Source organism: Ovis canadensis, chromosome 14, assembly GCF_042477335.2.
Source record: "Ovis canadensis isolate MfBH-ARS-UI-01 breed Bighorn chromosome 14, ARS-UI_OviCan_v2, whole genome shotgun sequence".
In the NCBI taxonomy this organism is placed as follows: domain Eukaryota; kingdom Metazoa; phylum Chordata; class Mammalia; order Artiodactyla; family Bovidae; genus Ovis; species Ovis canadensis.
Window position 1 is genome coordinate 79,942,936 of NC_091258.1, and position 25,184 is coordinate 79,968,119.

At 56.8% G+C, this 25,184-nt stretch overlaps 4 protein-coding genes and 1 long non-coding RNA gene across 5 annotated transcripts in view; 4 read left to right on the top strand and 1 right to left on the bottom strand.

The window, feature by feature from the left end:
* Positions 1-25,184, top strand: part of LOC138419407 (zinc finger and SCAN domain-containing protein 22-like) — a 58,986-nt gene that overhangs the window by 16,197 nt on the left and 17,605 nt on the right.
* LOC138419421 (uncharacterized) lies at positions 300-3,184 on the bottom strand. The gene is made up of 2 exons (XR_011248961.1): positions 2,951-3,184; positions 300-2,315 (listed from the first exon to the last, which is right to left on the bottom strand). It is a non-coding gene; the product is annotated as an uncharacterized lncRNA (long non-coding RNA).
* On the top strand, positions 9,993-11,769 carry LOC138419420 (small ribosomal subunit protein uS14-like). Its single transcript, XM_069552317.1, has one exon. It carries the CDS (start codon positions 11,499-11,501, stop codon positions 11,667-11,669), a length of 171 nt encoding a protein of 56 aa, XP_069408418.1. The 5' UTR covers positions 9,993-11,498; the 3' UTR covers positions 11,670-11,769.
* RPS5 (ribosomal protein S5) lies at positions 13,226-18,927 on the top strand. The gene is made up of 6 exons (XM_069552313.1): positions 13,226-13,452; positions 14,178-14,286; positions 17,401-17,610; positions 17,756-17,884; positions 18,619-18,717; positions 18,808-18,927. Exons 2-6 carry the CDS (start codon positions 14,179-14,181, stop codon positions 18,874-18,876), a joined length of 615 nt encoding a protein of 204 aa, XP_069408414.1. The 5' UTR covers positions 13,226-13,452; position 14,178; the 3' UTR covers positions 18,877-18,927.
* On the top strand, positions 20,154-23,907 carry RNF225 (ring finger protein 225). The gene has a single exon (XM_069552309.1). It carries the CDS (start codon positions 20,154-20,156, stop codon positions 21,132-21,134), a length of 981 nt encoding a protein of 326 aa, XP_069408410.1. The 3' UTR covers positions 21,135-23,907.

Consider the following 25,184-nt stretch of genomic DNA (forward strand, 5'->3'; position numbering starts at 1 on the left):
GTGCCCCCGGTGGCCAAGCAGCGCATCACATGTCCGTCCTACATTTCCACGCGAGAGAAATGAAGACAGGCATTCAAGCAAACACTTGTACACTGATGTTCAATGCAGAATTTTCCCTAACCGCCAAAAGGTGGAAACAACCCAAATGTCCGCCAACTGATGAATGGCTAAATGAATCGTGGTCTACCCAGAGGATGGAATATTACTCAGCAATAAAAAGGAATGAAATACTGGTACGTGGTCAGACCACAGAAAATATCACGGTCAGGGGAAGAAGCCAGACGCCAAAAGGCCACACATTGTATGATTCCATTTATATGAAAAATCTAGGACAAGCAGATCCAAAGAGTGAATTAGTGGTTGCTAGGGGCTGAGGGAGGAGCAAAGGGGAGTGATGGCTTAATAAGCAGAGTTTCATTTGGGAGTGTGGAAATGTACTGGAATTAGTGGTGATGATGATGGCACAGCACAGAAAGTACATGAACTAAAAAATATAACAAAAACAAAAACCAACCTGAATTGTACACTTTGAAATGGTTCAATTATGTTTGTGAATTGCATCTCAGAAACAAGGCACTCAGCATAAGGTGTTCCTGCCTTTGGCGTGCTGGGGTGTCCACTTGAGGTGGCGGGGGCCGGCCCACCCACCAACATCCAGAAGTCATCCGAGCCCCGGCCAGAGGGACAGTACTGCGCCGGCAGGAGACGAGTGCATGTGTGTCTGAGCGATATTTTTACAATGAGAACAAGGTCTTGGGAATTGTTAGGTAAAATAAAACATCAGCTTCTTGTCCATGGTCAAGCCGACTGCACACCAAGCAGCTGTTACATCAGAAGATTAATGCGGGGTTGACAGCATTCTCCCCGGGGCACAGACTTCTCTTCAACCAGGTGTCTCTTAATCCACTCGCTTCAAGAAGAAAATGCTTTGTGGGAAGATGGAGACACCTGCTGGGAATAATGGGCAGCGTGCTGGGGCGCAGGGCAATGCCCTGTGGAGGCCAAGCGCAGGGCACTTCAGTCAGCACAGATAAGGAGCTGTGACTCCACGAGGCCTGACTCCGGCAGGACGAGCGGCTCAATTTGTCTGACCCTGGAGCCCTGGCTCCCACCACTGCCCACCTCATTCAGCGTCCGCCTCTCACAGGGCTCGGCCTTACTCTCTGCAGGGGGGTGGTCTGCAGGACAGGCCCAGGCTGCCACCTCCCCAGCCTTGCTTGAGTCTCTGCCTCTGCAGGTTTCACAGATTTCCTTGGTCTGCCTCCAAGAAGCCAGGTTGACCCTGCAGGGGACCAACTGCAGAGCTGCTGGGGCGGCTGCCAGGACCCTCTACTCATGGGGCCAACCCAGGGATACCAGCAGGCGAGGATCTGGGGTCCCCACGCACAAGGGAGCCATGAATGCTGATGTGGGGACCCCTCCACCCCTTCTCTTTGTACAGCTGCAACTCAAGCGTGAACCCGGCCCCTCACAGAGAAGGGGACCCCACAGGAGTGCCGAGCCTTTGGAGGCTGTGGCCCTGCCAACACCTTGATTTCAGATGCCTGGCCTGTAGAATTGAATCAAGTCTTGTTGTTTCAAGCTGCCCAGTCAGTTGTAGCCACACATGCAGAGACCAGCCCAGCACCCTCGGCGGGATGGGTGGGTTGCATGGGAAGGCGGCCTCTCCTGACCCCCAGTGATGCCCTCAGATGACTGTTCAATGCCGGACAGAGGGTCGTGGGTGATGGAGCGGTACCTGGAAGCCGCAGCCCCGTCTTGCAGGAAGGGGCCGTGTACTCACAGGAGGCAGGGCTGAGGACGCCTCCAGACACCCTGCCCCCACAGGTGGCTCCTCTGCACGTCTGCTGGGCCAGAAACCGGCCTCCCAGCCCTAGAGCTGGCAGATGGGAGCTGCAGAGCCTGGCTGTGTCTGCCTCTCCTGCCCTGCTCCGAGGCTGCACCATCGAGCCACCTCTCCTGTACTTGACCACCTGCCAGCCACGGACCCAGGATCTGGGGCTGCGCTTGGCGAGGGCAGCCGGGAGCCTGTCCCTGACCGCGAACTGCAGCTGTTTCAGGTGTCCGACAGTAACCTCCCGGTCTGCCCTGGGAGACCACGACCTCCACGCTGCGGGCGGGCCCAGCCTTCCTAACTGGCCGCCGGTGAATGAGATTAGGGCTCAAGGACCTTCGGGCCCGCAGGGAGGCTGGGGGGGCCAACGTCTCCAGGGCCGCGTCCTGCAGAACCGCATGCCAGCTTCCGTGGGAAAGAGGTGAGCGAGGCTCAGCGTCCTCAGCACCTGGACACGACCCCTAAGGCTGATAAGATTTTCCTGGAAATCAACAGAGCCAGCTTTGAAGCGCGGAGGGCAGGCCGGGGGCGGCTCCACCACCTCTTATCTTAAGCCAACCGCACCCCCACCGAGGGCCCCGGAGAACCCTGGCGTCTGTCCCTGCACGGGAGGGCGGAGCAGGACGCACAGCAGGGCGGGAGGAGCGCCGTCTGCGTGCGGCCAAACTCCCTCCCACGCCCGTCCTCCCGGGGGTGCAGCCGCCCGGGCCTCGGCCTCCACGACCGGAACGCGGGAGCTGGAGCCAGAAACACAAAGGACAGGCCCGCCCGGAACTGAACGGCCGACAGCGGTGCCCGCCCGGGCCGGAGCCCGCGGACCGTGAGTGCCCCGGTCCGCCCCCGCCGGGACCGCGCGTGCGGCGCTGGGCTGGGAGCCGGGGTGGCGGCCGTGAAGGCGCCCTGGCGCCCCGCTTGCAGGCTGGGGTCGCGGGAACGCGCGAGATGCCCGTTACTCGCCGGGGTGGCCGGCGCGGGTCCCCGCGTCCCCGCCCGCTCGCAGCGCGGAGCCTGCCACCCTCCTGCTCCGGGCCGCGGCTCTGGAGCGGGGCGCGGCTGCGAGGACGGGCGGGACCCGCCCCGCTCCCCCCCTCCCCACCGCGGGTGCGCTCTCAGTACCTTCAGTGGTGTCCGACTCTTTGCGGATCCATGGGCCGCAGCCCGCAGCCTCCTCTGTCCGTAGGATTCTCCGGGCCAGAACACTGGAGCAGGCTGCCGTGCCCTCCTCCAGGGGGTCTTCCCGACCCAGGGATCGAACCCGGCTCTGTGAGTCTCCGGCACTGCAAGCTGATTCTTGACCCACTGAGCCGTCTGGTACGCCCGCCCGCGGGGGCTGCTGGGAAGTGTAGTCCTGCCGCACTTGGCTCTCCGTCCGCCCAAGGACTCCCGTTGCCGTGGTAACGGGCGTCTGCAAGGAGTGAGCCTGCGTCGTCGCCAAGGAGACGGCGTCCGGGAGACGCTGGTGACTGGCCAGGACGATGCTTAATAGTCCTTGTCCCCTGTCAGACTTCTGCGACATACGAACTGGGAAAGGCGTGGAAGGGTCGCGGGTGGAAACACCCGGTGCTGCTCTGAAACGTCCTGGTGAGCGGGTCGCTCCCAGAGGTGAAATCAGAATCTCGGAGCGGGGCTCGGGCATCTGGGTGTCAGAGCTCCGAGGCAGATTCTAGTATGTGCAGCCGCGTTCCAGAGCCGCGACCCCCGGGGCCCCACAGGTGACGCTGAGCCTGCTCTCTCTGCTGGGCGGAATGTGCCGATTAGGGCCCCCAACCACTATGTAGCCCGCGTCGGTGCCCGCCCTTCCCGGGACTCCTGCGCCACAACCACACGGACACACGTGATGATGTCGGCCGATGTGGCCCCCAGGTGGCACTCAGCGGCCCCGACGGTCTGCTCCCACTGGTGTCCCCTTCTCCAGCCTTGTGGGTGTCTGGACATCGAATGCCCTGCTTCAGTGAGGCCTGTCTCCCTGCCCAGCGGCAGTGTCAGGGCTTGCTTGAAGCTGTTGGTGGGGCTCACCACGCTCTGAGGTTGGAGCGGTGGCTGACCAGCACGCAGAGGGCCGCTTGCCCGCGTGCCTACCCTGGTGGAACAGGAAGGCCTTGCCAGAGTGGCTGCAGAGGGAAGGTGCGTGGATGCCCCCCCGGGTGTGGGCAGGCCCCAGCACTAGCTGAAGACTCTTGTGCTGAAGACACGGTCTCCCAGGGCTCAACAGGCTTACAGAATTGGGACCTCTCAAGCCTGTGGGGGCACCGCTGCTGAAGGAGCTTCTTCTTGCAAAAGGACCTCCTGCTCTGGGTGCACAGAAAGGGCCACTCCCTGGAGTGGATTATCTGCTGCCTCAAGCCCGCCTCCCAAAGGCCCCGTTGCTGTTGGGCAGTCGGGGAGGGTGGGCGTGGGCACCTGTGTGAGGGACTTGTTTGGCTGGGGTTGGCTGCAGGGTCTGCTTGACAGAAGCGGGTTGCCTAAGATGACCTCCTGTCCCACCCCCTGCCCCCTAGGGCTTATGCTGGGAGCAGCACCCGAGAAGTACTTGAGTGCCCTGGTGGGCTACCGGGGGGTTTAGGGGCAAGACCCCTGGCCACACAGGGAGCTGAGGAGGGAGTTCCCACATGGGGCCCCTTGAAATATCAGGCTCCTGGATCCGGGCTCACACCGGGCCCAGCCCTGGGAGCCTGTGCTCAGGGAGCCTGTGCCCTGGGCCAGCTGTCCTGCCACCGCACCCCCACACACACACACACACAGGAGGGGGTCTCTTAGCTCTGTCTGCTGGGGGCCCAGGCTCCACCTCGGCCTCGCCTGAGGTCCCAGGACAGCTCGTGGGGCGTCAGCCTGCTCAGGGCACTTGGTTGGAGCATCCACCCTGGGGCCAGCCTCCAACTCAGGAGTCCTCCTTGCAGGACATGGAAGAGCTGAGGAATGGAGAGGCTGGCCGTTCTGAAGAGGGGAGAAGCAAACTTCAGTGACAGGGATTCTGGATGACTTGGCTGGATTTCCTTAAGAGTCTTGAACGCAGTAAAAAGAGGAAAGACGTAAAGAAAGGAGCTTCAGGGCCTTCCCTGGCAGTCTAGTGGTTAGGACTCCAGGCAGCAGGCATGGGTTCAATCCCTGGTTGGGGAGCTAAGATCCCCTAGCTGCTCGGATTAGCAAACAAAAAAAAAAAAAGAAAAAAGCAGGAGCTGAAGGCAGCCGGTTCAGTGGATTGAAGTATGTGGTCAGGAGACAACTCCTGGCCTCTCCAGGCTTGGCTTCTCCCCTCCCCCACACTGTCCTCTCTCACCCCTGTGACACCTAGCCCTGTGCTGACCTCCACCTTCCTCAGACCCACCCTCTTCACCAGCTGTCCTGAACATCCTCCCAGACTGCCCATCTGACAAGTCACACTCAGTGCTTGTCATTTGGTGGCTGTGCCAGCCCCACAGTGGAACTGCCAGTGTGTAAAGTGCCATGTGTGTGTGTGGTCAGCGGAATAACAGACTCCAACTAGATCCACATCCTAATCTGCAGAGTCTGTGAGTGTGCCACCTCGTATGGCAAAGAGGACTTTGCAGATCTGAGAAGCGATCAGGAGATAGAGAGTGTCCTGAATCATCCGGGAGGGCCCTAAATGTGGTCATGGGATGCTCCGTTTAAGAGAGAGGCTGGAGAGGCGGTGTGATGACGGAAACAGGGCAGAGTGACGCGGCCGCAGGAACGAGTAGGGGCCTCTGGCCTGTCCCTCCCCGTTCAGCTCCACGCAGACCCCTGAGTGACCTGAAACTCCGCACTGAAGTTGCCCAGTGGAAACAAAGGATGCAAAACAGAGCTCACAAGGAAAGGATTTCTGGCACTCAGCTCCCTGTCGCTGCGTCTGGGTGGGTCTGGGGCTGTGGGCCATCTCTTTATACCTCTGTAATCATACCTTTCCCATCTCTTCTCCATAAGTAGGTATTAGGAAATTGGAAGGCATCCCTTTTTTGCTTTTACAACATTTCAGTGGCCCACTTGTCCCAACATCTGGGCGGTTATCTACGATTGAGTAACAAAGCACCCCAATGTATGTATCCTCCACTCTTAAAAAGTTTGCTTTAAGGCACTTTGCTGTGAAGAAAGATCTACATTAGAATCTATTTTTGCTAAATGAAAAAAATCTTTGAAGAGGATTTTCACCTTTAAGAAAAGTTAAAAAGGGAAAACTTCATTCCCCATTTGTTCTGCAGTGAGCTAAGTGACAGAGGAAACACACACGTATAAGTTAAATAAGCAGGGTGACGATATGCAGCCTTGATGTACTCCTTGCCCAGTTCTAACTGTTGCTTTTTGACCTACATTCAGATTTCTCAGGAGACAGGTGAGGTGGTCTGATATTTCCATCTCTTTAAGAATTTCCCACAGTTTATTGTGATCCACACAGTCAAAGGCTTTGGCATAGTCAATAAAGCAGAAATAGATGTTTTTCTGGAACTCTCTTGCTTTTTCCATGATCCAACGGATGTTGCCAATTTTATTTCTGGTTCCTCTGCCTTTTCTAAATCCAGCTTGAACATCTGGAAGTTAATGGTTCACGTACTGTTGAAGCCTTGCTTGGAGAGCTTTGAGCATTACTTTGCTAGCGTGTGAGATGCGTGAAATTGTGTGGTAGTTTGAGCATTCTTTGGCATTGCCTTTCTTTGGGATTGGAATGAAAACTGACCTTGTCCACTCCTGTGGCCACTGCTGAGTCTTCCAAATGTGCTGGCATATTGAGTGCAGCACTTTCACAGCATCATCTTTCAGGATTTGAAACAGCTCAATAGGAATTCCATCACCTCCACTAGCTTTGTTCTTAGTGATGCTTCCTGAGGCCCACTTGACTTCCATTCCAGGATGTCTGGCTCTAGGTGAGCGATCACACCATCGTGATTATCTGGGTCTTGAAGATCTTTTTTGTATAGTTCTTCTGTGTATTCTTGCCACCTGTTCTTAATATCTTCTGCTTCTGTTAGGTCCATACCATATCTGTCCTTTATTTTCCCTATCTTTGCATGAAATGTTCCCTGGGTATCATTAATTTTCTTGACGAGATCTCTAGTCTTTCCCATTCTGTTGTTTTCCTCTATTTCTTTTCACTGATCACTGAACTCTTATCTCTCCTTGCTATTCTTTGGAACTGTGCATTCAAATGGTTATATCTTTGCTTTTCTCCTTTGCCTTTAGCTTCTCTTTTCTCAGCTATTTGTAAGGCCTCCTCAGAGAACCATTTTGCCTTTTTCCATTTCTTTTTCTTGGGGATGGTTTTGATCACTGCCTCCTGTACAATGTCACAAACCTCCATCCATAGTTCTTCAGGCACTCTGTCTGTCAGATCTAATCTCTAGAATCTATTTGTCACTTCCACTGTATAATTGTAAGGGATTTGATTTAGGTCATACCTGAATGGTCTAGTGGGTTTCCCTACTTCAATTTAAGTCTGAATTTGGCAATAAGGAGTTCATGATCTGAGCCACAGTCAGCTCCCAGTCTTGTTTTTGCTGAATGTGTAGAGCTTCTCCATCTTTGGCTGCAAAGAATATAATCAATCTGATTTCAGAATTGACCATCTGGTGATGCCCATGTGCAGAGTCTTCTCTTGTGTTTTTGGAAGAGGATGGCAATGCGTTCTCTTGGCAAAACTCTGTTAGCCTTTGCCCTGCTTCATTCTGTACTCCAAGGCGAAATTTGCCTGTTACTCCAGGTATCTCTTACTTCCTACTTTTGCATTCCAGTCCCCTATCATGAAAAGGACATTTTTGGGGGTGTTAGTTTTAGGTCTTGTAGGTCTTCATAGAGCTGCTCAACTTCAGCTTCTTTAGCATTACTGGTTGGGGCATAGACTTGGATTACTGTGATATCGAATGGTTTGCCTTGTAAACGAACAGAGGTCATTCTGTCTCTTTTGAGATTGTACCCAAGTACTGCATTTCAGACTCTGTTGTTGACTATGATGGCTACTCCATTTCTTCTAAGGGAGTCTAAGGGATTCTTGCCCGCAGTAGTAGATATAATGGTCATCTGAGTTAAAGTCGTCCATTCCAGTCCATTTTAGTTCACTGATTCCTAAAATGTCGACGTTCATGCTTGCCATCTCCTGTTTGACCACTTCCAATTTGCCTTGATTCATGGACCTGACATTCCAGGTTCTTATGCAACACTGTTTTCTGCAGCATTGGATTTTACTTCCATCACCAGTTATATCCCCACTTCACAGATGGGAAAACTGAGGCCCAGACAAGAAAGCCACGCATCCTGGGCTGGACCCATGTGTTAGGGGCCAAACCCCGGCTAAGACAAGCTCAGCGAGGTACACTAAGCCCAGGACCTGAGTTATGTTTCCTTAACAGAACATTCCTTGACCAAATTAGGAAGACTTCCCGTACACCTGAACCAGAAAGAGACAGGACATGCACTCATCCTGCCTGGCCAATCATGTAAGGCCAGCTACCCCTGTAACAGACAAAGAGCTGCCTGTATATAAGCCGCCATACCCCTTTGTTTGGGGCTCTTGTCAGATTCCAGTGTGCTGGATGAGACTTGGGCCCTAGCGCGCTAGAAATAAACTCCCTTCTTGCTCTTGCATTACTGTGGTGGACTTGTTCTCCGGGTCGGTTCAGAGATACGGGCTCGGTGTGTAACGTTGGCCACTTCCAATTTGCCTTGATTCATGGACCTGACATGCCAGGTTCTTATGCAACACTGTTTCCTGCAGCATTGGATTTTGCTTCCATCACCAGTTACATCCCCACTTCACAGATGGGAAAACTGAGGCCCAGACAAGAAAGCCACGCATCCTGGGCTGGACCCATGCAGCCAGACACGCAGCCACGGCCCACGACCGGGGGCTGATCTGCCCCAAACCCTCACCCCAGCTCCGTGGCCCTGCCTCATCCGCTACGGGCGTAACAGCGCGACCCCTACCCCACCCCAGGGCAGCACCCACGCGCTACCGCCTCCCTCTCGGCGTTCAGCGGCTGAGCACCCGGCGGGAGAGGAGTCGGCGATCGTCTCCGGGCTTGGCCAGGCCTCCCGGTTACCGTGGCGACCACCACCTTTTCCGCGCCCCAGCCCATCTCCGCAGGCGGCGGTAGGTACCAGCGTCCGGTAAAGCTGTAACCTTCCTGCGATTCGCCATCGCCTTGGAGACACATGGCGTCACCCAGCTGGCAATCACTTCCACGCTAGTGATTGGTCGTGCTCAGGGGAGGGCGGGGCTTTCGGTGTGGGTCCCAGCTGTTAGTCGGTTCCACGAGCAGGACAGAGGGAGGCCGGAGCGTTCCCCCGAACGTTTGAACTGTGCCCTTAGACCACCCCCCCCGCCCCGACCCTGCGAAATCCCCACGGCCGGGTCCTCCTGCTCCGGCCTAACTTAAGTTCCCGCCTCTAGTTCCGACGAGTCCGGATGCCAGATTCTACCCCAGTTCCTGAACATTGGGTCCCACCCCCCAAATCCATGTATCCGTTTCTCACCCAGTTAAGGAGCTGGGTTCCCCCTCCTGAAGTCCCGGTGCCCCTTTCTCTCCGAATTTGTGCCCTGCATCTCCAGATCGCAGCCGCTAGTGTCTGTCTCTGTGAGACTTCTGAATTCATACATCTGGCCTCCAAAATTTGAGATCCTGTACCCACTAACCCTGGATATTTGGAAGTTCGAAATGTGTTTCTGGATTTATCCTTAATCCAAGCCTCTGAGAGCCCCTATTAATACCCTGTCCTAAGTGCTGCCAAGTGAGGAGACAGGTCTGCAGCTGCTCCGGCATCGCTACCCCAGCCCTGCATTTTCTGTCCTGTTGCCGCCTCTGGCCCTCATTCCTAAGAGCCACCCTGAACATGTGGTCCTGATTTACAACTAAGCAAACTGAGGACGGGGAATGGGCTTAGACTAGCCCGCCTAGCAGGTGAGCGGGTCCAGGCACCTCCCTTGCCTTGAGCTCTAGCCCCATAACAAGCATCCTGGACAAGCCCCCCATCCCTGTGAGCCCAGACTGATGCTCATTGGCCAGCGCAGTGGGAAAGGTCAACTTGCTCTCTGCCAAGGAGATGGGTGCGGCTGCTGTGTGTGTGTGTGGGGGGGGGGTGCGGCTGTTGTGTGTGTGCGGGGGGGGGGGTGGCAGGAAGGATAAATAAGCTTGTTTGTTCACATTCATTTGTTCCTTTGAGCCCGTTTGAAATCAAAGAGACCATCCTTCCTTGGTAATTATGCGGTTACTGGTTCCTGAACCTTTTCTTTAATAAGGGAGGAGCTTAGGGGGCAGAAAGAGCCCCTCTCTGAATCATGCCAGATCCAGTGGAAAGGCCTAGAGTTGATTGGACTCATTTGTTCATTGGACACATATTTATTGGGCACTTTGTAGGTACTGAGCTCCCTGGCACTGGGGGAGACACGATGCAGAGAAGTGGAGAGGCCAGCTGAGGGAGGAGAGGTCAGGTTCTGGGGCAACCATCTTAGAATTCCAGCTCTGCCCCCTTTTGCTGTGTGACCCTGGGTGAGTTACTGCACCTCTCTGGACCTCCATGACTACCTAATAAAGTTGCTCTGAAGAGCAAATGGTCTGATTCCTAGATTCCTAATGCCTACCTGGGATTAGGAAGGGGTTTCTCAAGGCCGACCTCGATTAAGAGGTGGCCAGGAGGGCTTCCCTGGTGGTCCAGTGGCTGAGACTCTGTGCTCCCAAGGCAGGGGCCAGGGTTGGGTCCCTGGCCAAGGAACTAGATCCTACATGCCACAACGAAACCGGTGTAGCCACATAAAATTAAAAGAGGTGGCCAGGAAGAGGGACAGAACCAGGTGAGGTGGTGTTCTGAACAGGGGACAGGACTGTGGGTCTGAAATTGGTGTCTCGTGGAGGAAGGAGACCCAGTGACTCGGTGTCTGCCCACAGTGGGAGCAGCGAGACTGGGGACGTGCCACATCCATCCTTCCATCCATCGTTTATCCAGCAGTTACTGTGAGCAGAGGCTGTACTTCCAGCTCAGGATACACAGAGAACAAGCCTTACATTCCACCCTCACGGAGCAGTTGGAAGACTAGGGCACAGAGAATGGCCACGGCTCCTCAGCACAGAGTGAACATGCTGCACCAGGAATTGGGGGCGGGGTGGGGTTTGCAGAGCCTTGCCCCCTCCAGCCTGGAGAACAGAGTACCAGCATCCCGAGGCTTACAGGATCGGACTCCGGACTTTGTGCCTGTGTCGGGACCTGGAGAGGTGGGGCTACCCTGCTGCTGCTGCTGCTAAGTCACTTCAGTCGTGTCCGACTCTGTGCGACCCCAGAGATGGCAGCCTACCAGGCTGTTCTGTCCCTGGGATTCTCCAGGCAAGAACGCTGGAGTGGGTTGCCATTTCCTTCTCCAGTGCATGAGAGTGAAAAGTGAAAGGGAAGTCGCTCAGTTGTGTCCAACTTCGAGATCCCATGGACTGCAGCCCACCAGGCTCCTCCGTCCATGGGATTTTCCAAGCAAGGGTACTGGAGTGGGGTGCCATTGCCTTCTCCGGGGACTACCCTAGCCCTGGCAAATAGTGTGTGATCTTCAGCTAAGCAAGGTGACCCCCGACCCCCCTCCACAGAGGGCTTTACTGCAGGTCCTCCCACCTGCTCTTCACTGCACGGTGGTCACTCTTGTCAGGTCTATAAAGATGTCCATCATCGCCTTTTACCTCGTTGCAGCCGAGAAAGCAACATGGGTCACCAGCAGCTCTACTGGAGCCATCCGAGAAAATTCGGCCAGGGTTCTCGCTCTTGCCGAGTCTGCTCAAACCGGCTAGGTCTGATCCGGAAATACGGCCTCAATATGTGCCGCCAGTGTTTCCGGCAGTATGCGAAGGACATCGGCTTCATTAAGTTGGACTAACTGAACTTCCTCAGATGGCTCATCCAGCACACCAACCTTAGGCGGAAATACTAGCTCTTTGTATATAAAATAAAAGTTTTCAAAACTTCAAAAAAAAAAAGATGTCCATCATCAAGTGACCACTGATGGCCAGGACACAGACTCCTTACTCACCTTGTTTGATTTAGTTCTCATTTTCACAGACAGGGGAAACAGGTTCAGAGGGGTGGGCCCTTGTCAGCTTTCGAGGAGAAAGAGGCAGGGTTTGTGGGGGAGGGCCTCTGGATCCTGCTGAGTGAGGGTGCCCAGTGCCTACTCCTAGCTTCCTGTTTTCCCCTGGGAAGCACTTCCCCAGCTGCGTCCCCCAGGACCAGACAGAGGCTACTCAGCCCCTCCCCATCCCCACAGACCATGGTGGGAAGCGCAACTGCTGCTATGCACAGAGCAGGGCAGAGGCCAGGGGAAGGCCACAGGCTGCAGGGTTGTGGGGGGGTGGGGTGGGGTGGCTTGGCCTCTGGGCGCAGCTCCCAGACCTCCACCCCCCAGAGCCTGAGGTCTGATTCCCTGCGCAGACCAGCTTCAAGGCCTGTGTCCCCCCTGGACAAAGACATGAGCTGCGATTGAGACAGTCCAGAGTTTCTGAAAAGCTTCAGGAATTGAGATGGGGTGGGAGCGAGTCTTTATAGTCAGTGGTCAGTCCGTCAGTCAACAAACATCGCAGCTACTGAGCACCCGCAATGCATATGCCGGAACAGTGGACAAGTGGGGTTGCTGGAGATAAATGAAGGACCGCCTGAGTCACAAGGCTGAGCCCCTTCGAGGTTGAGATGGGCACTTGGAGGTGAGGAAGCTCAGGAGACTCAGTTCTGCCAGGTGCCGCTTCCTGCCATCTGCAGCCAGCACGGGTGTACAACTGGTAGTCGCTGCGTCTGCGAAGCCCGCCGAGGAGGCGTCCACCTCCCAGCTCGGCTCCAGGGTCTAGGCTGGGGGTGTGACTCTTGGCACGTGCTCTCCACGCCGATCGCCGGGGTCACTGAGTGCAGCTGCAGAGTGGACAGGGCACCCATCACGGTGCGGCCCATGCACTCGACTAGAGAACTTAACAGCACAGGCCCTAGCTGAATCAGAAAGGGAGGGAGCTGTCCCCCAGAACCCCTCCCCGATCTCCTCCCGCAGGCGGAATGGGACAGGAAACGCGGGCACTAAGGAGAGACACCGGGGGGCGGTGGTGGGGGGGGAGGACCCCGGGAGGGGGTGAGGCTCAGGCCCCAAGCAACCCCGCGGGAGTGTGGGGGTGGCGGACACTCGAGTAGAGCCTGGCCACACGCTCGGGGCCGGGACCACAGAGGAGCGCAGTCGAGCCGTCCCGGCACCACTCAGCCGACCCGGCCTGCAACGGGTGCGTGTAGTAGGTGTAGCGATCTCCGCGGGCCAGACTTCTGACCTCATTAGACATGGCGGCGTTGGCCTCAAAGAGACCTCTGCGCCTGTGCAAGTGCCCCTCGACGAGCTTTCAAGGGCTGGAAGTAGGACTTCCGCCAGACTGGCTTTGGGCCCACTTCTGCGAGAACGCATGCGCCTAATGTATACGTGTTCCGTCTGGCCCTGAGGGCGCGTTTACATGCTCGTTCCGGATTGGTCTATTACTAGGCCGTGTCCGTATGCGCACGCGCCACCTTCGCTGACCCGGAAGTTCTCGCCTCAGTTAAAGGCCTCGGCCCGCGGTGCGCGGCCTCTTCCTGTCTGTGCCTGAGCGGCGCGTGGTCAACGCCGAGCGGTAGAGACGCCTCGGCTGTGTCTTCAGGTGAGGCTGCCGCGGAGTAGGGGGCCTGAGGGGCGATCCTGGGTCTTCCGGAAGCTGTGGGTGCGCCCCGCGCCTGGGGGCTTTCCTCGTGCGGGTGACCGGATGGAGGCGCGGGGAAACTTACCCTCGCCCTCTGGCTTCAGCCCCGCCGCCGCCGTAGCCTTGCCTCGCGGCGTACTGGAGAAGTTGCTGGCGGTTGCCTTGGTCTCTGCAGTTGTACTTTATTTACGTAATAAAATTCCTTACATACAAGAATAACACTTTGGAGACGCTTCCTCCTAAATAACAGCCCCTAATGATGCCCTCGGGGTCGGACTCCAACTTTTGTATGGGTAAAACACGGAACTCTTATGCTTGACTGATGAGGGAGCTGAGTCGAGAGGAGAGTTGTGGATCTGTAGGTTCACAGAGCTCTGGAAGAATATGGTTGGGGTTTGAATTCTAGCGGATGCAGCGTCAGGGCATTTGGACTCAACCTGCCCATCCCTGGGCCGCCCTGCAACTGTTGAGGGGGTGCCTATCAGCTCTGGGCCTCAGGATTTCTGGGTAAGAGACAGGTGTGGCTTGCTGACAGATGAGTGGATTTTCTAGGATTCAACACGGTGGCCCCAGATATTCCCAGCGTTATTTGGTTGCTGGCAATTTCCCACTTCTCAGGGTGTGCTCTAAGCTGGCCTCAGAGTCAGTGATAAGTATGCCTGCGCTTTAACGATTTTTATCCCTAGGATGACGGAGTGGGAAACAGCTGCACCTGCAGTAGCAGAGACCCCCGACATCAAGCTCTTTGGAAAGTGGAGCACCGATGACGTGCAGATCAATGACATTTCTCTGCAGGTGTGGAGGGTGTTACGGTTATGTTCCTCAGCTGGGGGCGGGGCCACTTGAAACTTGTAGCCTTTCTCCCTAGTAGAGTTGAAGGTGGGACAGGTAAAGGAGGGATTCCTGGACCACCACACCCACCATACCTGTTTTTCTTTGTATCCTGTTAGAGGTTGCTACAGTTTTTCCCAGGAGATGGTTTCTTCCACAGTAATTACCACATCCCACAGGTGGTTTAGTTTTTTGGTGTTGTAGTGAAATAAACAGAAAACTTAGTTTTTAGTGTTACACATTTTGTTTTTTAAAGGTGTTTCTTATTTTACTCAAGTATTGAAAATGGCAAAGGCAATACTATTTCGTTCAGGCTATAACATTTGAATTATATATTTTAGAATTAAATAAAAATGGGCATTATTCATCAAGTTCAGAAGTTGTGCCCTGGAGAGAAGAGTCAAATTACAAAGATTCAAACGCCTGAAAATCTAAACACTTTCCAGTTGTCCCTCAGTGTCTGAGGGCATGTTGGTTCCAGGAGCCCTAAGTTTACCAAAACCCTCAGGTGCTCACGTCCCCCCATGTGCACAAGTATTTTAAGTGTACGAGCCCCAAATTATTATTTTGTGTGAGGAAATCCAGTTGTCCTAGCACATTTGATTTTTGTCTTTTGGAGTTTTGTGCATCTTAACAAATTTACGCCATAAAATGTTACTTGAGTCTCATTTATATGGTGTATGTATGTTTCCCGCACAATTTGTTGAAGGGACTATTTATCCCATTGAATAGTCTTGGCACTGTTGTGGAATATCGATTCAGCAAAGATGGAAGGGTTTATTTCTGGATTCTGAACTCTTTCCTTGGTCTCTATGCCTTTTATTTTTTTTGCGTATCACAATCTTAATTACTACAGCTTTGTAATAGGTTTTGAAATTGGTAAATGTGAGTTCTCCACTGCAGTGTTGGCCCCCACATGGTTTTATACTTGGGCTCATTAGGACATTTGTGGGGCCTTTATAAAAAGAAATTTATGTTTTGTGACTGCGTTAGTATTGTTGTTCAGGGGCTAAGTCATGTTTGATGCTTTGTGACCCCATGAACTGCAGCATATCAGGCTTCCCTGTCCTTCACTGTCTCAAACTCACGTCCATTGTGATGCCACCCAACCAGCATTACTATTTGTTGCTTCTATGCAATGCAGGGAACCCCGGTTTGATTCCTTCATGGGGAAGATCCGCTGGAGAAGGGATAGGTTACTCACTCCAGTATTCTGGCCTGGAGAATTCCATGGCGTCACAAAAAGTCCGACACAACTGAGTAACTTTCACTTTTCATGTATATTACAGTACCTAGGCACTGAGCCCAACAGAAAATTCAAACCTATTTTTTACTTGGAGTGTCTTCTAGAGCTGTTTTATTTCACGGGTTTGTTGGAGGAGGTTTGCAAGCTTAAAATGGCCAGACAGTGAGTGTTTCAGTCTTGGCAGGTCACTTGATGGCCTGTCACATGTTGCCTTTGTTTATTTTTTTCCTTCTTGCTTTTTTTGGTATAAAACTTTACTAATGTAAAAACAATTTTCCACTTTTCCCTGGTGTTCTCCAAGAGGCTGGGGAAGCAGAAGTCAGCATGCTATCAAAGTTCTCACTATCAGACTTCCCTGGTGGTCCAGTGGCTAAGACCCTGCACTCCCAGTGGAGGGCCCAGGTTCAATCCCTGGCCAGGGAACTAGATCCCACATGCTGCAACTATGACCCTGTGCAGCCAAATAAATAAATATTTTTTAAAAAAAATCTCACTACAGAGCTGTATTGGACTCTCCCATGGGGCCCAGCAGCTTAACCAGATGCTCTCTGGGGTGTTTGGTATTCACAGTTTGTACAAGTCCCTGCCTGTACACCCCTCGCTATAGTTTTGTTTGTGCAGATGGTTCTCCAGACGAGGCTCCAGCCTGTCATGCCTGTGTCGGAATCCTGTATTCTTTCCTGTCAGTCTTTGGTTTTGTAGAAACTCACTGTTTGTATATGTTCTCCTTTGTATGCGGTAGAGTGACTTTTTAATGTAGGGTTCATCCTGGAAATAGGTCAGAAATAGTCCTTTTCAGGTACATGGAGTCCTCTGACTCAGCCCCTCCCCCAGTGATTTAGTGTTTACTAGATATTGTCTTGGGACCTGCATATATTCATAGGCGAGATGGTTGAATGATTTTTTTAAAACAGTGGTTCTCTGGGATGGATCCCCCATCAGCCCTTAGGGAACACTAGGCAATGTCTGGGCACATGTTTGGGTGTCAGTGGTGAGTGCTACTAAATACCCTACAGTGCACAGGACAGCAAAGAATTATTTGATACAAAATGTCAGTGAAGAGTGAAGGACACTTTTAAAACTGGAGTTGTGAGCTATCATCTCCTTAATTCTCCACAGCCTTCCTCCCATTATCAGGAAAGTACTCTTCTGGTGACCTTGTGAAGACACTTTGTTGTTCAGTTGCTAACTCTTATCTGACTCTTTGCAGCTCCATGGACTGAAGCATACCAGGCCTCCCTCTCTTTCACTGTGTCCCAGAGTTTGCTCAGATTCGTGTCCATTAAGTCAGTGATACCATCCAGCTGTCTCATCCTCTATCCTCCCCTTCTCCTCCCGCCTTCAATCTTTCCCAGCATCAGGGTCTTTTCCAGTTAGTCAGTTCTTAGCATCAGGTGGCCAAAGTATTAGAGTTTCAGTATCAGTCCTTCCAGTGAAGATTCGGGGTTGATTTCCTTTAGGATTGACTGGTTTGCTCTCCTTGCAGCCCACGGGACTCTCAAGAGTCTTCTCCAGCACCACACAGTTCGAAAGCATCAGTTCTTCAGCGCTCAGCCTTCTTTATGGTCCAACCCTCACATCTGTACATACTGGAAAAACCACAGCTTTTTACTGTACAGGCCTTTGTTGGCAAAGTGATGTCTCTTCTTTTTAATACTCTGTCTAGGTTGTCATAGCTTTCCTTCCAAGGGTCACTTGCTTAGATTTTAATTTCTGTGGCAGGCAGGGGCTCACTTCCAAAGCCCCACAGGTGGGTGGGGGCTCCCTGCTCCCCTCGGATGTCCTTCCTGCTCTTGAGTGAGCTCCCTCCGTCCCCTCTTCCGCTGCCCCAGGATTACATTGCTGTCAAGGAGAAGTACGCCAAGTACCTGCCCCACAGCGCGGGCCGCTATGCGGCCAAGCGCTTCCGCAAGGCGCAGTGCCCCATCGTGGAGCGCCTCACCAACTCCATGATGATGCACGGCCGCAACAATGGCAAGAAGCTCATGACCGTGCGCATCGTCAAGCACGCCTTCGAGATCATCCACCTGCTCACTGGCGAGGTAGGGCCCAGGGCCAGGCGGGGAGAGTACCCTGAGGCACCCGAAGCCAACAGCACCCCCGCCATAGGCATGCCGGGGCCCTCCAGGGACGGGGAGGGACGCGGGCTGGGCGTCGGGCTCATGCGCGTCCCCCTGCGCCCCCCAGAACCCTCTGCAGGTCCTGGTGAACGCCATCATCAACAGCGGCCCCCGGGAGGACTCCACCCGAATTGGGCGAGCTGGAACAGTGAGGCGGCAGGCCGTGGACGTGTCCCCACTGCGCCGTGTGAATCAGGTGGGCTTGGGGCCTTTGGGCACACGTGGGCACCCAGGAACGGCCACCAGGCTGGGTCAGAATGCTGCCTGGGGCAGAGGCTAGCAACTGGGGATGTTCACCTCTGTCTGCATGTTTTACCTGAGTGTCATTTCCTCCAGGAAGCCTCCCAGGGTTCCCACCCCGCAGAGTGCATCTGTGCCCCGGCCCTCTTCTGGTCACCGTGTGGCTGAAGGGCCCGTTGTATTTGGGTGTCTGTTTTTATGTTGTTTTCTATTTTCTTGGCCCGTGTGAGAGCCATTGCGGGTGTTCTGACCGTTTTTCTGTTACCACTTCAGCGGGTGTCTTCAGTCTGGTCTGTCCCCACCGTCACCTGCAAGGAATTTGACAGCAATCTGTCCACGTTGCATCACCGGTCCAATTTGTGGAGCTGTCCCCAGCACACCCTTTGTAGTTGTTTGTTTCCAGCCAAGGCTTCCGGGCCAGGAGCACACATTGCTTTCCCCGTCTCAGCCGGTTTAAATCTGCTGCCATCAGGGACCCAGGCCTCAGCCTTTGACACCCTTTTCTGTGGCCCTCTCTCTGATCCCAGCCCTAGCGGCCTGCTCTGGGCAGCACCATGGGCTCCCACTACCGTGCTTGGTTGGCCTGCGGGTGGCAGCGTGGTTGGCAGGGTGTGTTAGGGGGCCTGGTACCCGAGAACTGTGGGCCCTCCTGGTGTGGGGGCACCTTTTCAGCTGGCCCCCTGCCCCTAGGCCATCTGGCTGCTGTGCACCGGCGCCAGGGAGGCCGCCTTCCGGAACATCAAGACCATTGCCGAGTGCCTGGCGGATGAACTCATCAACGCAGCTAAGGTGGGCGAGGACGCTGCAGGGGGGCGGGGCAGGGGCGGGGGAGTCCAAGGGGAAGGGGGTCCGTGTTGAGCCAAGCGTCTCTCCCTTCAGGGCTCTTCCAACTCCTACGCCATCAAGAAGAAGGACGAGCTGGAGCGCGTGGCCAAGTCCAACCGCTGATCGCTGGCTGCGGCCACAATAAACTTGTTCGCCCAGTGGGGTGGCCCCTTCTCCCGCGTCTGTCCTTGGCGGGGGCTGAGTGGGAGCTGAGGGTGAGGGGCGGGCTGAGCCTGGTGTCTGAGGAGTTGGCCGCATTCATTCCTGGCGTGTCTTCGGCCTGTGGGGACCTGGATTCACCAGGGAGGACTCAGCTCGGGAAGCATCGCTGACTCAGAAACCGCGGCACCCTGGGCTGCAAGCCTGGCTGCCTGGACCGTCCCGGCAGGTGTCAGAAATGAGAGGGGTGGGGTTGGCCTGGCAGAGATGGCACTGGGCGGGCACTTGGGAGGTGCAGCCCACCCTGAGAGTTGCCAGGGAGCAGCCAGGGTCAGGGCCTGGGTCCTGGGCTACAACTGTCTCCCTGTGTCTGCTGGCCGCACGGCGGTGACCCAGTCCAGTGCACTGTGGGGTCTGCCCGCCTTCAACCCCCAGGAGCTCAGAAGGTGGCTCTGGGTATGCTGTCCCCCACCCAGGTCTCCCCCCATGGACGCACTGGTACCCCTGATAGCTCTCATCCCACAGTGACGGTGGAAGGTTCAGGAGCTGGGGAAGGCTGGAGGTGGCAGGGGCCCCCTCCCAGGCCCGGGACTGTCATGCCCTTGTCAACCTGTGCCTCCGGCCACCCGCGACACTCCGCTGAGCTCAGGCTTGTGCGCTCAGTCCTGTCGGGACCTTCCTGGGGGCGGTCGGACAGGTCCGGTGGGAACCTGGAGGGCGTGGCGCCGCGGCGGGCGCCGCCCACGGGGCGGGCCGAGCAATGTCCACCTGCAGGCAGGTCTAGGGATGGGGTCAGAACCCGCGCTGAAGTGTCAGCCCGAGGGTGGAGGCGCCACCAGGTAGGCAGGAAGAGGCTGCTGGGGTCTGTGCTCGGGGAACCTCCTGGCCTGGTGGGCTGCCGGCCCGACGTCCTGAGGCTCGGGGCCTCTCTCTCCCCTCCTCCCTTGATCTGTAGTCCCCCCACCCCGGGTCTATCTCTGCCCAGCTCTCCCGGGAGCCCGTCGGGTCTTTTCTGAAGTCCCTCAGGTCCACTCTGCTCGCGCCTGGGGGTCCCCAAGTCTGGCTCTGAGGCCGCGGTGCTCAGCCTCTAGACCTCACCCGCCGGCCGGCGGCCTCGGGTCCACATCCCCCGCCGCTCCCCGCACCCTCCTCCCGGCTCTGATCCTCTTGCCGCCCTTCCCCGTGTCGGTGGTCCCCCCGGAGGCAGGCCGCTGACCGCCTCTCCCCGCAGGCCGGCCCGGATGCCCTGCCCTCGGCCGCCCTGGCTCCGCCGCCCGCGGGCCCCCCGGGGCTCGGGCCCCAGCACCCCGGGCTCCGCGTGCACCCCGCGCTCCCCCGGCAGGGGGCAGGATGAGGACGAGGGCGGCGAGGAGGAAGCGGACGGCAGCCCGGGCCCCATGCTGGCCCCCGCCTCCCCGGTGGAGTGCCTCATCTGCGTGTCGCCCTTCGACGGCGTGTTCAAGCTGCCCAAGAGCCTGGACTGCGGCCACGTCTTCTGCCTCGAGTGCCTGGCGCGCCTGTCGCTGGCCACGGCGGGCGGCGGCGCGGCGGTGGCCTGCCCGGTGTGCCGCGCGCCCACGCGCCTGGCCCCGCGCCGCGGGCTCCCCGCGCTGCCCACGCAGCTCGGCCTGCTGCCCGGCCCCGCGCGCGCCCCGCCGGCGCCCCCGGGCTCCGTGCGCTTCGACCGCCGGCGCGGCCTGCTCTACCTGCGGCCGCCGCCGCCCGGGCCCGGGCCGCGCAAGGCCCGCGCGCCGCCGCCGCCGCCGCCGCTGCGCCTCGGCCGCCCGCTGTCGCGCCGCCTGTCGCTGGCGCGCTCGGCCTGGCTCTTCCACGCGGCCGTCGTCCTGGCCGTGCTGGTGGCCGCGGGGCTCGTGGTTTCGGGCGTCTACATCTTCTTCCTCATCCCGCGCGCCACCACCTCCCACCCCGCGCGGCCCCAGCTCGTGGCGCTCGCTCCGGCGCCCGGCCTCTCCTGGCTCCCGCCTCGGCCCACCGCCCAGGCGCTCCGGACCCCCGGCTGGACGCCGCTCCCCGCGGCCCCTGACCCGGACTCGAGTCCTGACCCGGACGCTGCCCCATCGGGGGTTTCGGAGGACGCGCTGGAGCCCGAGGGGCTCCCCAAGGACACAGAGACACTTGCTGGGCCCTCGGAGCGCGCGCGGGGGGCGGAGGCTGGCCCTGACCGGACTCCGCGGGCGCGGGGCGTGGGGACCCGGGGGTAGTTCCAAGGCTCCCCCTGATCCCCTCAGAGACCTTGGCGGGCGCGGGGCAAGGGCGCCCTGCTCCAGCGAGGCCCAGTGGCTCATTCCGGGCGTCCTCAGGAGGCAGGGACCCTCCCAAAGAGCAGCCCTGACTGCAGTCCCCGTGGGCCACTGCTGCAGAAGCCCCGTGGGTGTCGAGGCCCCGCGGGGAGGCAGAAAGGGCCAGGGGTGCCCTTGGTCCCCATCTCTCCTGGGACTCCAGTCCCCTGGGCAGCATCCTGCAGGGCCCTGCTAGGGGCACCCCCCAACCCTGAGCCTCAGAAGTGTCCCCCGAGTCATCAGCGCCCCAGGAGGATGTTCAGCCCAGGCTGGCACTGGGGCCGCGGTCTCTGATTTGACTCATCCTTTGGGCTTTCGCTGGGTCCCTGGCCATGTCTGCGAGTGGCTGGGACCAACCACCCTGCTCGTCCCTGGGCTGGGGAATTTGTTTTCCACTCTGCTGCCTGCAGGCTGGGCCTGGGTGGGATCCAGCCGTCTCCATGCAGGGCCTGCGTGGCGGCCTTGGGCACCTGGCTGGGGCTGGGGCTGGGGCCCGCCAGGGAGGGGCCCAGGCCTCCCAGATGGGCTCCCATCTGGGCCCTCCCTCCCGCTGTGGGGGGTGGCTTCTGGAGTTCTCTAGACGCCTCCTCTTGTGAGGGCAGCTGTGGTCTGGCTCAGAGCGGCCAAGGTTGCCTCCAGGTCAGGCCGTGTCGGTGGGGATCTCTCCCGACATTCCTGGCCTGCCCCAAGAGTTCCTGGCCCCTCTCCCCACCATGAGCCCCCATCACCCGCATCTCCACCCGCCGAATGCTCAGGGTCAGTCTCTGCCCTCCTCCAGGACTCCTTCAGCACCTCGTCAGCACAGAGGGCAAGGGGCCTCCGCCCTCCCTGTGAACGGCAGCTTGCAGGGAGGGGGTCCTCCTCCCAGAAGCCTTCCTGAGTTATCACAGTGGGGCAGACGGCAGCCCCTCGCCACACAAACTGGACCAGGGCCTTCTGTCTCCCCCGCAGGCCCTGGGGCCCCTGTCTGCCTCATATCACCCAGCGCTGGCATGCTGTGCGGCAGAGTGGCGTCCAGCATTTTCCAGGGACAAATGTCACTTCTTTGCGGATGGGGGCGCCTGGTTGATTGTTTACATGTATGTCCTCAGGACCTGGCCCACAACGGGTTCCAAATAGCTCTGTAGGGAGGGACAGCCCTGTAGGGACTGCTGCGGGCACCTCGGTTCACCCAGCTCTGGGCATCCTCACCCAGGCGTGTCAGCAGAGCTGCTTCTGATGGGATCTGCTGCTTCATCTGAGGGAGTGTCTCCCTGGACCAGTTCCTGTCCAACATCTGGGCCAATGAGGCCTGCAGGGGCCTGGGCCAGGGTGTTGCGTCACAGAGCAGGCCCAGCAGGCCCACAGGGAGGAGACTGGTCAGGCAGGAGCAGGGCTGACTGGTGGTCTGTATAGGTTTGCGCAGCTGCTGCAACACATCACCACTGACTCAGTTCCTTCCAACAGCACATGGTAGCTCCCTTCCTCACTTTCCTGCTGCACTGTTCCTGAAAAGGACACCAGGATTGCAGTGAGCCCGCCCGGATAGTCGAGGACATCTCCACCTCCATACCCTTCATTTCATCACCTCTGTAAAGTCCATCTTTACTGTGAAGTAACACATTCACATTCCAGGTATTCGGGGGGCCATTATTCAGCTTTCATAGGGTCTCAAATATCAACCTCCTCATCCCTCACCTCCTCCACTACAGGCGATGGCATAGAATGAGCAGAAGTGCGCCCAGCCGCGGGGGTGCTCAGAAAGGGGTCCTTGGCTGTCAGGTGCACAGAAGAGAAAGAGATGATGCTTTCTGCCTGAAGGTGCTCAAGGAAGGCTGCCTGGAGGAATAGTACCTTCAAGAATGCTCAGGGGAGGGGACTTCCCTGCTGGTCCGGTGGTTAAGACTCTCAGCTCCCAATGCAGGGGGCCCAAGTTCGATCCCTGGTCAGGGAACTAGATCCCACATGCTGCAGCTAAGACCTGGTGCAGCCAAATAAATGAATAAATATTAAAAAAAAAAAAAAAAGAATGCTCAGGGGAGTGTCATCTGGCACTGAGGCAGGGGGACCTGAGGGAGGGAGCTGGTGGCTTAGGGCAGGTGGCAGGGCTGGCTCCTCCTTGTGAAGCAGAGCAGGATCTTGCTCCCAGACCTTGTTATCTGCCTGCCCTTTGCCTGTGGATAAGTCTAGTCCAAGAAGAAATGTAATCAGGGAAGTGAGAAACAAAGGAAAACAGTCTAAGGAGACTAAATAATAGTGATGCCGTCATTAAGCGTATTCAAGGGCCCCCAGCTCTTTCTCAAGGGCTGTAGACAACATTCTGAGCCATATCCTGTGAGCTGTCTTACAGACACCAACACACCAGCTGGAGAAGTTGGTCACCAGGTACGTGATGACCAGACTGTACCCAGGGCTTGAGCTGCCACAGTTCCGAGAATTGATCACAAAGAATTGGGAACAAGTGCACCCGGGATGGAATAACTGTACTTAAAACAACCAAGATGATGCTGGTCAGACCACTGATGACCAAGTTGAAGCGGACTGTTAGAGATGATGGTGCTGTTTCTGCATGTTGTCCCCCCACCCCGACAACTTTGTCTATAAAAGCTCTCGCTGCCTGCTTGTCAGAGGGTTGAGTTGGCCTTTGGACAGATGGCTGCCACCCTCTCCTCCACTTGCCAGCATCTGAAATAAAGCAAACTTTACTTTCCACCAACCTGCCCTGCTTATTGGCTTTTGAGCGGTGAGCAGCCAGACACCCCCCACGCACACATTTTGGTAACACTTGTCCTAACCTGCTTCCCCTCCAAACTGTGGGGAGTGGTTGCTTCTCTACCCTCCCAGATGGGAGCCTGAAACCTCGTTCTCTCTTCCTGTAAAATGCAGCTGATGACAGAACTCAGGGGTCGCTGAGCGGCCCTGTTTGCTGATGACTACTTTGATGTGCACACGCCTGCTCCTCTTGAACAAAGGGACTGCCTGAAACCACCACCTGGGCCAGGACTGCTGGACACCTGCAGCCTCTGTGGCCACCTGGTGCTGTGCTCTTCAGGCCTGCCCGGGCCCGCCCCATCCCTGCTGGGCGCACCCTCCACACATGCCCCAGTCTTGCTCCTCCTCTTAGTGGTCCCGATGCCCACTAAGGGTGATGGTTGGGGGGGGGCATCTCAATGCCTGGCATGGTGCCAGGAAGACTTGTACCCATCAGACTTTATTCTATCTTCTGTAAAACGGGAGATGGTAAACTTGCAGGAAGAATTTTTCATTTCTCCACAAGTATTTATTGAATGCCTGCTCTGTACTTCCAGCGCACTGGAGGCGCCATCGGAACTAGGGACATGGCAGGGCAGTTGATGTCCAGAAGGTGAGAGGCAGCCATCATCCTGGACGCACGACCTCTCCCTGCACGCCCACTGGGCCCTCCACTCCCCAAACCTTTCCCAGGCCCTCCCAGGTCTTCTCCCCTTGCAAACAAGGTGCGCAGGACGCTCCACACCACCAGGATCCAGCCGGCCTCTCTTCATGAGGGCCAGGGAGGCCTCTGGCCACACTACACCCGTTTCCGGCCATGGGTTAGCCTCTTATGTTGAGGTTGAGGGCACAGGGCCACGGGGGGCCCTCGCTGTACGCTGAGAGCAGAAGTGTCCAGCTTAGAGATGGGAAGTCAGGCTGACGGAAGGACAGGGCATAGACTCTAGCAGGGGCCAGAGAGCCTTCCGAAGAACAGCTCCTTTCAAGTCCACTCCCTGGCTCCGCCAGGAAGAGCCTCGCTCTTCCTTCCTCCTGGGGCCCAGCAGCCGCACCTCTCTCCTCCATAGGCCAGTTTCCCAACCTCTTTACCCTTCCTGCTCGCAAACCTAAGTGGCCACAGGCCTGGAAAAGGTCAGTTTTCGTTCCAATCCCAAAGAAGGGCAATGCCAAAGAATACTCACACTATTGCACAGTTGCACTCATCTCACACGCTAGCAAAGTAATGCTTCAAATTCTCCAAGC

What these genes read in the sequence shown, in the direction of transcription:
- LOC138419420 (XM_069552317.1), top strand. Translation starts at nt 11,499, where the DNA reads ATGGGTCACCAGCAGCTCTACTGGAGCCATCCGAGAAAATTCGGCCAG.
- RPS5 (XM_069552313.1), top strand. Translation starts at nt 14,179, where the DNA reads ATGACGGAGTGGGAAACAGCTGCACCTGCAGTAGCAGAGACCCCCGAC. An exon ending in TCAATGACATTTCTCTGCAG is followed by an intron (nt 14,287 to 17,400) that starts GTGTGGAGGGTG and finishes CCGCTGCCCCAG; the next exon opens with GATTACATTGCTGTCAAGGA. An exon ending in TCCACCTGCTCACTGGCGAG is followed by an intron (nt 17,611 to 17,755) that starts GTAGGGCCCAGG and finishes TGCGCCCCCCAG; the next exon opens with AACCCTCTGCAGGTCCTGGT.
- RNF225 (XM_069552309.1), top strand. Translation starts at nt 20,154, where the DNA reads ATGCCCTGCCCTCGGCCGCCCTGGCTCCGCCGCCCGCGGGCCCCCCGG.